The 13572-nt window shown below is 43.8% G+C and overlaps 1 protein-coding gene across 2 annotated transcripts in view; it reads left to right on the plus strand.

The window, feature by feature from the left end:
• zdhhc14 (zDHHC palmitoyltransferase 14) overlaps nucleotides 1-13572 on the plus strand; it is a 193398-nt gene that overhangs the window by 136473 nt on the left and 43353 nt on the right. For both annotated transcript variants that reach the window (XM_043696153.2, XM_043696154.2), the window contains exon 4: nucleotides 5696-5833. In XM_043696153.2, coding sequence (XP_043552088.1) covers nucleotides 5696-5833 — 138 coding nt within the window. The remainder of the gene's footprint in view (nucleotides 1-5695; nucleotides 5834-13572) is intronic.

Here is a 13572-nt window from a genome sequence, read left to right on the forward strand (position 1 = left end):
TAATCAAACTATGCTTTTCCAAATAATCATAAATCCTGTCTCTCAGAATCCTCTCCAATAATTTGCCCATCACCGACATACGACTGACTGGTCTGTAATTCCCAGGGTTATCCATATTCCCTTTTTTGAACAAGGAAATAACATTTGCCACCCTCCAGTCATCAGGTACTACTCTAGTGGACAGTGAGGATGCAAAGAACATGGCCAAAATCGCAGCAATTTCTTCCCTCACTTCCCGTAGTAACCTTGGGTATATCCCATCTGACCCAGGGCCTTTTCTATCCTTACATTTTTTTTTTCAAAATTTCCAGCACATCCTCCTCCTTAACATCAACCTGTTCGAGCGTATCAGCCTATTTCACAGTGTCCTCACAAACGTCCTTCACACTAGAGAATATTGAAGCAAAGTACTCATTAAGGACTCCCCTACACCGTCTGATTCCAGGCAAAAGTTCCCTTCAGTTTCCCTGATTGGCCCTACCTTCACTCTTGTCATCCTCTTGTTCCTCATATAAGTGTAGAATGCCTTGGGGTTTTCCTTAATACTACCCGCCAAGGTTTTTTTCATGCCCCTTTCTCGCTTTAAGTCCATTCTTCAATTCCTTCCTGGCTACCTTATAACCCTGTAGAGGCCTGTCTGATCTTTGCTTCCTCAATTTTAAGTAAGCTTCCTTCTTCCTCTTGACTAGATGTTCCACCACCTCTTGTCATCCAAGGTTCCTTCACTTGCCTCAGTGGGACAAACATATCCAGCACTTTCAGCAGGTGCTCCCTTAACCATCTTCACATTTCTGTCCTGCATTTCCCTGAGAATATCTGCTCCCAATTTATGCTCCACAGTTCCTGTCTAATGGCATTGTAATTCCCCCTCACCCAATCAAATACTTCCCCAAGCCATCTGCTCCTCTCCCTTTCCATGACTATAGTAAAGGTCAGGGAGTTGTGATCACCATCATCTAAATGCTCTTCCACCGAGAGATCTGACACCTGTCCTGCTTTGTTGCCAAGTCCCAAAGCCAATATGGTCTCCCCTCTTGTCAGCCTATCTACATACTGAGTCAGGAATCCTTCCTGGACATACCTGACAAATCTGCTGCATCCAACTACTTGTACTAAGGAAGTTCGAATCAATATTAGGGAAGTTGAAGTCACCCATGATAACCATCCAAGATTTTGCCTCCCAGTCTGCTCCTCAATGTCTCTTTTGCTAATGGGGGCGTCTGGAGAAAACTCCTAATAAAGTGACTGTTCCTTTCCTGTTTCTGACTTCCACTCATAATGACTCAGCAGACAAACCCTCCTTGGCAACCTCCCTTTTTGCAGCTGTTACACTTTTTCTGATTAGCAATGCCACTCCTTTACCTCTCTCCCTATTCCTTTTGAAACATCTAAACCCTGGAACATCCAACAATGATTCCTGTCCCTGTGATATCCAAATCTCCGTAATGGCCACAACGTCATTGTTCCAAGTACTGATCCATGCTCGAAGTTTATCATTCCTATTCCTGACACTTTTTGTGTTAAAATAGACACACTTCAACCCATCACAATGACTGCAACTGTCTATCCTTCCTCACAGACTCTCTGTACACTGTATCTGCCTGTTCAGCAGATATCCCGTCCCCTGATCCCTAGCTCTGGTTCCCATCCCCCTGCCAAACTAGTTTAAACCCTCTCAAAGAGCTCTAGCAAACCTCCCATCCAGGATACTGGTACCCCCTCCAGTTCAGGTGCAACCCGTCCTCCTTGTACAGGTCCCACCTTCTCCAGAAGGCATCCCAATGATCCATAATGAGGCAACGTACCATCTGGAAGTCTTGTTCGCAAGCATAGACTCCTCTGTCTGTTAGTCTAACCATTGAATTTCCTATCACTATCACTTTCCTATTCTCCCTCCTTCCTTTCTGAGCAACAGAACTAGGCTTAGTGCCAGAGACCTTGTCACTGTGGCCTTCTCTAGTAGGTCATTTTCCCTTCCCTCCAACAGTATCCAAAGTAGTGTACTTATTATTGAGGGGAGTGGCCACAGGGAATCACTGCACTGACTGTCTATTCCCTTTCCCTCTCCTGATGGTCACACAGTACCTTTACCTTGTATCTTAGGTGTAACTACTTCCCTATAACTCCTCTCTGTCACCACCTCAGTCTCCCTAATGATCCGAAGTTCGTCCAACTCCAGTTCCCTAACACGATCTATGAGGAGCTGAAGTTGGGTGCACTTCTTGCAGGTGAAGTCAGCAAGAACACTAATGGTGACCCTTAACTCCCGTGTCCTGCAAGAGGAACATGCAACTGCCCGAGTCCCCATCCCTCTGCTCTAAATTGCCAAAAGAGATTAAAAATATCCTTACTTTACCAACCCTCCACACAGTCATTCATTGAATTCAGATAAAATTTTTGTGTCTTCAAGTGATTTTTTTTTTGAAAAAGAGATTAATGTCCTAATCAGATTCCACATTAAAAAACAACCAATTGTTTAATAAATTATTTAAACTGTCAATTAAACTATGAACTCCAAATACACTACTGAAATAAGTGTAGCTTTTGAATCAGATAACCAGACTTTTTTTTTCTAATCTACACCACAGTACCAGTTGTAACTTGTGCTTTTTGTGAAGTTTAAGGAACATGGCCTTTAAATGATTTCAGATGATAACAGGTACACAGGATTTAATTACTCTTCAAGAGCATTCACATCCACCCATCAATTTGTGACGCAAACCGTAGGTTAAGACCCTTCGATCAGCCAAATCATGTCTGTTTGAGCTCAGCACTTGTTGAGTTTGGCTTGTCTTTTTGTGTGAATCATGGCCCACCTCCTCCCCTGCTGGCAAATAATGATTCTGTCAAACTTTTGTAACTGGGTCCTACCTGCCATTTTAATCTTCCATACTCCTTAAGACTCTGACCTTTGTCTGTTACCATGGATTCGAGACTCTTTGATTCATTCTAATGGAGATTGCAAAGTTAGAGTTACTTTAATATGATTAGGTCCGTTGAAATATTTTGTTTTCCACACCCACCCCATTCACCCACACTGATCTTATTCAAATGAATACCTTCCATAAATAGTGAACCAAAACAAGTTGACATATTTTTAAAATGAAATAAAAGGCCTCCTTGTGGAGGGCAATGTTTCTTCCCAAAATTAATTTTAACTCTCTGCATGGCTGACCCTTTTTCCAGTTGGAGTAATAAACTTACCTCCTATTTGTGAAGTATGCATTTGGAAAGGAAAGGACTGTTTGGGGATTGTCAGCATGGCTTTGTGTGGAAAAATGTGTCCCATTAAGTTGATTGAGTTTTTCAAGTGCTGACAAAGAAGACTGAAGGCAGAGCAGTAGATATTGTATATATGGATTTCAGCAAGGCGTTCAACAAGGTTCCATATCGTAGACTGATTAGCAAGGTTGGATCATATGGAATCCAGGGGGAGCTAGCAGTTGGATACAGAATTGGCTTGAAGTTAGCAGACAGAGGATGGTGGAAGAGGGTTGTTCTTTGGACTGGAGACCTTTGACCAGCAGTGTATTGCAAGGATTGGTGCTGGGTCCACTTCTTTTTTTTTTGTCATTTTTATATAAATGATTTGGATGTGAATATAGAGAGGTATGGTTAGTAAGTTTGCAGTTGACATCAAAATTGCTTGTGTAGTGGACAGTGAAGAAGATTAGATTAGATTAGATTAGATTAGACTACTTACAGTGTGGAAACAGGCCCTTTGGCCCAACAAGTCCACACCAACCATCCGAAGAGCAACCCACCCAGACCCATTCCTCTACATTTACCCCTTCACCTAACACTACGGGCAATTTAGCATGGCCAATTCACCTAACCTGCACATTTTTGGACTGTGTGAGGAAACTGGAGCACCTGGAGGAAACCCACGCAGACACAGGGAGAATGTGCAAACTCTACACAGACAGACAGTTTCCTGAGGTGGGAATTGAACCTAGGTCTCTGGTGCTGTGAGGCAACAGTGCTAACCACTGTGCCACCGTGCCGCCAAAGGTTATCTCCAACTACAATGGGATTTTGATCAGATGGGCAAATGAGCTGAGAAATAACACATGGAGTTTAATTTTGATAAATGAGAGATGCTGCATTTTGGGAAGGCAAACCAGGGCGAGACTTGTACAGTTAATGATAGAGCCCTTAGGAGTGTTGCTGAATGAAGAGATCGTGGGGTGCAGGTGCGTAGTTCCTTGAAAATGGAGACGCAGGTAGACATGGTGGTGAAGGAGTTTCGCACACTTGCCTTCATTGGTCAGTGCATTGAGTATAGGAGTCATGGCTCATGTTGTGGCTATGCAGAACATCGGTGAGGCCACTTTTAGAATACTGTGTTCAATCCGATCTCCTTGCTAAAGAAACCTGGAAGGGTTCAGAAAAGATTTATAAGGATGTTGCTGAAATTGGAGGGGTTTTTAGATTAGATTAGATTACTTAGTGTGGAAACAGGCCCTTCGGCCCAACAAGTCCACACCGACCCGCCGAAGCGCAACCCACCCATACCCCTACATGTACCCCTTTTTACCTAACACTACAGGCAATTTAGCATGGCCAATTCACCTGACCTGCACATCTTTGGAATGTGGGAGGAAACCGGAGCACCCGGAGGAAACCCACACAGACACGGGGAGAATGTGCAAACTCCACACAGTCAGTCGCCTGAGTCGGGAATTGAACCCGGGTCTCTGGCGCTGTGAGGCTGCAGTGCTAACCACTGTGCCACCGTGCTGCCCTAAGTTGAGTTATAGGGATTGGCTGAATAGGCTGGGGCATATTTTCCTGGAGTGTCAGACTGAGGGGTGATCTTGTAGAGGTTTATGAAGTATGGATAGGGTGTAATAGTCAAGGTCTCTTTTCCAAGGTAGGGGGAGTCCAAAACTAGAGGGCATAGGTTTAAGGTGAGAGGGAAAAATTTAATAGGGAACTGAGGGGAATTATTTTCACGCAGTGGATGGTGTGTGTGTATGGAACAAACTGCTAGAGAACGTGGTGAAGGTAGGTACAATTCCAACATTTAAAAGCCGTCTAGAGGTATATATGAATCGAAAATGTTTAGAGGGATATGAGCCAACTGCTGACAAATGGAACTATATCAGTTTAGGATATCTGTTCAGTGTGGACGAGTTGGACTGAAGGGTCTGTTTCCATGCTGTGTAATTCTGAGTCTATATCAAAATTCAGAAATCGAGAAACATGTAAGATATATTATTAATCATGCAGGTGCTTAAAGTAAGCAACACAGTAGTTCTGCATTGTCTGATATTAATTTTATCGTTACATTATTTTCATCGGAGTTGACTGGGTGCTTTCAACTTAATCTGTTTTTTTTTATCTTGAATGTATTTTATTTTGTAGTTTTTGTATTTTTAATACAAGAATATGTTTATCTTTGACACACTTATTAAACGAGATCAATATTTTCTATTTGCTAGCTTATTTTCTCCCACATTCTTTTTCAATGGGAAGCTAAATTCAGAATGGAAATAGCATATTGCAAGATCAACAAAATAGCCCTGATTGTTTCTTGTTGCTGTAGAGGGTGTGGAATGGAATGCACTTTAGTTGTGTGATAAATAGACTGTCCTAGGTTAAAAATAAAAACTACATAAACCTTTTTGTACAAAAAAGCAAACTCTGAAAAGATGGCTCATAATCTGATCCAATAATATTTTTCCTCCTTCAGAACGATTTGATCACCACTGTCCCTGGGTAGGCAACTGCGTGGGAAAAAGGAACTACAGATTTTTTTACATGTTTATTTTGTCACTGTCATTTCTGACAGTCTTCATCTTCGCTTTCGTCATCACACATGTCATTCTCCGTAAGTACTGTTTTAGGTCAGAATATTTGCTGCAGAAACTTAGTGTAATCTTGTTCATAACCTCCATTCATGTTCTGAAACAAAGTCAGTTACGCCATTTTATGATTCACTGAAAACTGACTGCAGTCTGGATCAACTTAGAATGATTTGTGCAGCTATTTACCTTGAATATGCTTTAGTTTCAGGTCAGAAGATCAGTAGTGTAAATATAAATGAAAAGCTATTCACTGGATCATAAGTTCATCGATTCCAGTGAAGCAGCACTGAAAACAAAAAAATGCTGGCAATCACAACAGGTCAGACAGCATCCATCTAGAGAAAACAGGCTAACATTCTGGGTGGCACGGTGGCACAGTGGTTAGCACTGCTGCCTCACAGCGCCTGAGACCCGGGTTCAATTCCCGCTTCAGGCGACTGACTGTGTGGAGTTTGCACATTCTCCCCGTGTCTGTGTGGGTTTCCTCCGGGTGTTCCGGTTCCCTCCCACAGTCCAAAGATGTGCAGGTCAGGTAAATTGGCCATGCTAAATTGTCCGTAGTGTTAGGTAAGGGGTAAATGTAGGGGTATGGGTGGGTTGCGCTTCGGCGGGTGGGTGTGGACATGTTGGGCCTGTTTCCACACTCTAATGTAATCTAATCTAAAAAAATCTAATCTAATCTAATCTAATGTAATCTAATCTAATCTAATCTAAAATTCTGAGTCTAGATATGAGAGTGAGGGTGACAGAGAATGTAGCAAGCAAAACTAAAAGAAAGGGAAGAAATGGGTTCACAATTTGAAGGTGTTGAACTCAATATTGAGCCCAGAAGATTATAAACTGCCTAGTTTGAAGATGAAGAGTTGCTCCTCCAGTTTGCACTGTGATTTGCAGGACCATTGCAGCATGCCGAGGATAGACACGTGAGCATGCGTTCAAGACCGGCTACGGGAAGGTCTGGGTCAAGCCTGCGAATAGACCAGAGGTGTCTGGCAAAGTGGTCACCCAGTCTAGGTTTAGTGTCCCCAATGTAGAGTAGGCCAATTAGGTGCAGCGAATACAATACACAAGATTGGAAGAGGTACAGGTGAAATGCTACTTCACCTGGAAAGATTGTTTAGGCTCTTGGATGGTGAGCAGGGAGGAGGTTACATGGGAAGGTGCTGTGGGAAGGGGGTTTGGTGTTGGTTGTTGAGAAATAGACCTGGAGGGGACAATCCCAGCGAAATGCAGACAGGGAGGTGAGGGGAAGATGTGATTGGTGGCATACTGTTAGAGTTGTCTGAAATGGCAGAGAGCGATTCTTTGAATGTGGAGAATGGTGGGTTGAAAAGTGAGAACAAAGGGGACCTGGTCACACTGTTGTGAGCGATGGGAAGGGGAAAGTTTGGACAGCTGGTGTTAGGTCAGATGCAATCGAGGTTGAAACTTTATTGCTGGAACAGCACAGCAGGTCAGGCAGCATCCAGGGAACAGGAGATTCGACGTTTCGGGCACAGGCCCTTCTTCAGGAATGAGCAGAGAGTGTTCAGCAGGAGAAGATAAAAGGTAGGGAGGAGGGACTTGGAGGAGGGGGCGTTGGAAATGTGATAGGTGGAAAGAGGTCAAGGTGAGGGTGATAGGTCGGAGTAGGATGGAGGCGGAGAGGTCAAGAAGAAGACTGCAGGTCAGGAAGGCGGTGCCGGGCTGGAGGGATTCGGCTGAGACAAGGTGGGGGGAGGGGGGATGAAGAAACTGGTGAAGTCCAAGTTCATCCCCTGTGGTTGGAGGGTTCCCAGTCGGAAGATAAGACGCTCCTCCTCCGACCGTCGCGTTGTTGTGGTTTGGCGGTGGATGAGTCCAATGACCTGCATATCCTCGGTGGAGTGGGAGGGGGAGTTGAAATGCTGTGCTACAGGGTGGTTGGGTTGGTTCGTCCGGGTGGCCCAGAGGTGCTCTCTGAATCGCTCCGCAAGTAGGCGGCCTGTCTCCCCAATATAGAGGAGGCCACACCGACTGCAGCGGATGCAGTAGATGATGTGGGTGGAGGTGCAATTGAGGGCCCTGTCAATCACAATGGGCGGGAAACCACTATTATGGAAGAAGGAAGCTGCTGTTTTATCTGAACAGATATGACATAGGTGAAGGAACTGGGAGAATGGGATGGAATCCTTGCAGAACATGGGGTGGCAAGAGCTGTAGTCAGTGGTTTTGTAGTGGATAGCAGTGGAAAGTTTTTTTCCCAAAATGGAGACTGAGAGATCAATGAAAGGAAGGGGAGTGTTGGAAATGGATGATAAAGTTATGGAGGGGTGCAAATTGGAGGCCAAATTATCAAATTTTTCAAGGTCCAGGTGAGAACATGACCTGGCACCAAAACAGTCGTCGATGTACCGAAGAAAAGAGTTGTTGGAGGGAGCCAGTGTAGGACTGGAACAAGAATTGTTCCAATTACCCCATTAAAAAGGTAGGCGTAATTGGGGCCCAAGCTGGTGCCCATAGCCACTCCTTTGACATGGCAGAAATAAGATGAATCAAAGGAGAATTTGTTCAATATGAGGACAAGTACAGCCAGGCAGTGGAAGAATTGTGATTTTTCGGGCTTCTGGTTGAGGAAGAAGCTGAGAGCGCTCAGACCATCCTGGTGGGAAATAGAGGCGTAGAGGTATTGGGCATTCATGGTGAACAAGAGGCAGTTAGAGCAAGGGAACTGGAAATTGGCAATATTGCAGAGGGCATCAGAGGGATCGCAGATGTAGGTGGATAGGGTCTGGACAAGATGGAGAGAGGATGGAGTCAAGGTAGGGAGAAATTAGCTTGATGGGGCTGGAACAGGCTTATGCAATAGGCCTACTGGTGGAATCTGGTTTGTAGACTTTGGGGAGAATGTAGGAATGGGCCATGCGGGGTTGGGAGACTAAGGTTGGAGGCAGCGGAGGGAGGGTCTCCGGAGGTGATGAGGTTGGTGACAGTCCTGGCAACAATGGCTTGATGCTTGGATGTGGATTCGCGGCCTTGGGAAAGGGTGGGCATTGAGCCTGTGCAAGGTAAAGATCAGTGCGCCAGATGACAGTGGCTCCATCTTTGTTGACAGGTTTAATAATGAAGTTAGGCTTGGACCTGAGAGAGCAATGTGTGGCTATTTCAGAAGGGGGCAGGTTAAAGTGGGTGAGAGCAGCAGTGAAATTGATATCATGCCAGTAGTTTTCAATGAAGAGATCGAGTATAGGTAAGAGAGCAGAGGAACGGGTCCAAGTAGAGGGTGAATACTGGAGGTGGGTGATGAGATCAGTGGAACTGGGCAGGGGGTAATCCTTCCCAAAGAAGTGAACAAGGAGACTAAGGCAGTGGAAAAACGGTTTGACATCCTAGTAACCGCAAAATTTATTAAAGTGGAGGTGTTGGTGTATGCAGCTGGGGACAATAGGTTCAGCCTCAGATGGGAAGGTCATGAGGCATTGTGAAAACATGACAAGGGCTGGAGTTTGGGGGAGTGACTTCTGAGGAACAGAAAGGAATGGCATCTGAGAGCTGGGAAGGGGTGGGTGCTAAGGGACCATAAGAGATCAGCTCTGAGTGATTGGAGGGGATGGATCGGAGAGGCGTGAAGAAGGCACTGCAGGTTGAGTGTTGCAGTCCATAAGTTGCTGGAGCTTGCATGCCTTGATGCCTGAAACAAAGAGAAAAAGTCTTTTGTTGAGATGACTGATGACGTGAAGGATGCAGGATGCTCATGGATCACAGGATGCAGGTGAAGCAGCAGTCTGAGGAACATTGTATATCATAGAGATTAATCCTGATGGATTCAAAACACAAAGGGTGAAACTTGAGTTGAAATCCATGTCAACTAAGTCTGAGTCATTGGCAGTCGCTGAGAAAGGGAACATGACAACTGTGAAAGTGATTTTTGGCAAACACCTTGGACTTCTACCTGCCCACGGTCTCTTCATTGAAACCTGCTAGCACGTCATCAGCTATCTCAATTTCACTGCTGCTCTCACTCACTCTAACCTGTCCCCTTCTGAAATTGCTTTGTTCTCTTGGGTCCAACCCTAACTTTGTTATCAAACCTGCTGGAAAAGGTGGTCTGACACTGATCTTTACCTTGCTGAGGTTCATTGCCATTTCTCAAACACTTCTTCCTATTTTCCCCTGGACCTGAACAATCGCCATACACCTCCATTTTCCTCGGTTTGGCTGAACTTGTTCTCTCACTGAACAATTTCTCCTTTTAATTCATCTGACTTCTGCCATGTCAAAGGAGTGTCTATGGGTACCAGCATGAGTCCCAGTTATGCATGTCTTTTTATAGTGTATGTGGAACAATTCTTGTTCCAGTCCTACCCTGGCCCCTTCTGACATTTTTTTTCAGTACATTGATGACCAAATTGGTGCCACTTCATGCTCCAAACTGAACTTTGAAAAGTTTGTTAGTTTTGTCTCCAATTTCCACCCCACTATAGCTTTCACATCGTCCATTTCCAACACTTCCCTTCCTTTCGTTGATGTCTCCGTCTCCAAATTTTTCGGGGAATAAACTGTCCACTGCCATCCACTGACTTACATAGCTACTTTCCCACCCCAGTCCTTCAAGGATTCCATCCCATTCTCCCAGTTCCTTCGCTATATGATATCTGTCCCGATAATGCCACTTTCCAAACCAGTGTTGCTTACATGGTTTCCTTCTTCCATAATGCTGGTTTCCTGCCCACTGTGGTTGACAGGGCCCTCGACTGCATCCAACCTATCACCCAAGCTTCTGCCCTTGCCTCTTTCCATTGCTTGCAACAGTGTGATTGGGTCACCCTTGTTCTCACTTTTCACCTCACCAGCCACCACGCTCAAAGGATCATTCTCTGCCATTTCAGACAACTCCAGCAGAACACCACCAGCAAACACATCTTCCCCTCAATCCCCAGTCTGCATTTCGTAGGGTTCATTCCCTCTCGGACACTCCAGTTCATTCCTTAACCACCAACACCACCTTCCCTTCTCATGGCACCTTCCTGTGTAACTGCGGAAGGCGTATCACCTGTCCCTTCACCACCTCCCTGCTCACTATCCAAGAGCCTAAACAGTCTTTTCCGATGAAGTAGCATTTCACCTGTACCACCTCCAATCTTGTGTATTGTATTCACTGCACCCAACGTAGCCTATTCTACACTGGGGACATTAACCCAGACTGGGTGACCACTTTGCAGGTCACCTCTAGTCCATTTGCAAGCAAGACCCCAACCTTGCCATAGCCAGTCATTTTAACGCAGCGTCTTGCTCTCATGTCCACTTGTCTGTCCTTGGCATGCTGCAATGCTCCAGCCAATCACAGCGAAAACATGAGGAGCAACATCTCCTCTTCAAATTAGTCACTTTACAACTTTCTGGGTTCAATATTGAGTTCAACACCTTCAAATTGTGGAGTCATTCCTTCCCTTTCATTTAGCTTCACATGTTACATTCTCTGTCACCATGTCGCCTCTCCCCTCCCTGGACTCCAGTGGCATTATCTGTTGTTTCCAGTCTGGCGGTTAGACATACCAGTGTTCTGCTCTTCTCACATTCCGATCATCTAATCTGAACTATCAACTATTTCAACTTTCTTCTGCAGCACTTCAACCTCCCCTGACTATTGTATAAATGCTGCCTCCTCTACACTTCAGTTTAGCTCTCCCCATGAAAAGTCATCCTGACTCAAAACTTTAGCTTGTTTTTCTCCTTGGATGCTGCCTGACCAGCTGTGATCTCCAGCATTTTATGTTTTCAGTTCAGATTCCAGCATCTGCAGTAATTTGCTCTTCCAATGAAGCGGCAGTTCATGTTGAAACATTATCAATCAAAATTAATGCTACCTTTTTTCCTAAGATCTAATAGCATATTAATAATTTATATTGAAGAAAATAAAACAAATTCTATTCGGGGTCTAAATTAACATGAATGCAAGAGAACTTAATGCTTGTTCTCATCTGATAAAAATCACACAACACCAAGTTATAGTCCATCAGGTTTATTTGAAAGCACTGGCTTTCGAGGCGCTGCCTCATCATTAGATAGCTGTGGAAAGCTAGTCCTTTCAAATAAACATGTTGGACTACAACTTGGTGTTGTATGATTTCTAACTTTGTCCTGAAGAAGGGCTCATGCCCGAAATGTCGATTCTCCTGCTCCTTGGATGCTGCCTGACCTGCTGCGCTTTTCCAGCAACACATTTTCAGCTCCGATCTCCAGCATCTGCAGTCCTCACTTTCTCCCACCCCATCCAACACTGGCACCTCCAAATCATCTGATAAAATTACGCTTAGCTCTTTGAAATAGGATCTTTGAACTATATCTGATTGTAACTGAGTGACTGCATATTTTATGAATTTGTATGTAAATGTTGCAGCTCTTCATCTAAAAGAGTGGCTGTTTTATTTCTTACGTCAGCCATCCTAGGGCCTCTTTTATGATTTAGGAAAATTGATTGTACAATTTTGTGCTGTGGCACATAGTGTTCAAACTGAAGTAAAACACCCAAAATTCAATTCATAAAGTGACAGTTCACAGAGGAGTCAGTTAATAGTCTTATCAGCTCTGAATGTGTACCCAAGCTGAAATAAAAGGCCAATGACTAATTCTGATCTCTGAGTGATTTATATTTGAATATTAGCCCAAACAGACTGTTATTTTAACTTTAAACAGACTAGACTCTAAAATGTATTGCCTCAAATGCGGTGGAGGTGGGTACCAATCAGGATTTGGAGATGCCGGTGTTGGACTGGGGTGTACCAAGTTAAAAATCACACAACACCAGGTTATAGTCCAACAGGTTTAATTGGAAGCACACTAGCTTTTAGAGCGATGCTCCTTCATCACCTGTTGAAGGAGCATTGCTCCGAAAGCTAGTGTGCTTCCAAGTAAACCTGTTGGACTATAACCTGGTGTTGTGATTTTTAACTTGGTACGAATCAGGGTATCCAAGAGGAAATTTGATTCGTTAGCTGAAAAGGAAGGACAGTATTACAGGACTATGGAGGTAAAGAATAGTGGTGCTAGGTACATTGAGAACCAACACAGACATAATGGGTCAAATTGCTGCCACCTGTGTTGTAATAATTCTATGATCTCCTTTACATGCAAAATTGCTGTCATTTTGCCTCATAATAATAATGGATTTTCATTTTTTCTGATCTGCCTGAAAACTTGCGCAGTATTCACTTTTCCCTATTTTAGTCTTTCAGGAAATGTTATTTGGTTAAATTGCTGCTTCAATTACTTGGATAAAAATTTCAATGTCAGTTTTAACATTCACTACCCCTTGTTTCTATTGCAATGGCATGGCAGCACTTTTTATTACTGAACCTAGTTATTCTTTGCTTCTAAATGTGTTAAGTTTTAAGTATAGTTCTAGAACTTGAGTCTGCAAACTGGAGAAGAGGACTGAGAAATACCCTAAATAAGGACTGAATCCTTAGCCTTGTTACCTGGCTTTGAACACTCAGGAACCTTCAATTTATTTGTTTTTGCATTTCATATTTGCTTATTTAACATATTCAGAAGGTGTTGTTTTCAATGCTGCATTTGTGAGCAGATCGTGCACCATAAAACTAAAGTTGGTTTATGTTAGAAACTTGAAGTATGTGCACATTCGTAGGAGCATTGATTTAAACAATGTTTTTACAGAGACAACAGATTGGATGTACCTTGTCTGAAAGAACATTTGCAGCATAGAATAGAATATGGGATAGAACATGTGAGCTTGTTAGTCATATTTATTCATTTTACTGTAATATTTATGCTTGGACAAGAT

The sequence above is a fragment of the Chiloscyllium plagiosum genome, unplaced genomic scaffold (genome assembly GCF_037043375.1).
Source record: "Chiloscyllium plagiosum isolate Xiang-an unplaced genomic scaffold, Cpla_swu_hap1 HiC_scaffold_10, whole genome shotgun sequence".
Classification (NCBI taxonomy): domain Eukaryota; kingdom Metazoa; phylum Chordata; class Chondrichthyes; order Orectolobiformes; family Hemiscylliidae; genus Chiloscyllium; species Chiloscyllium plagiosum.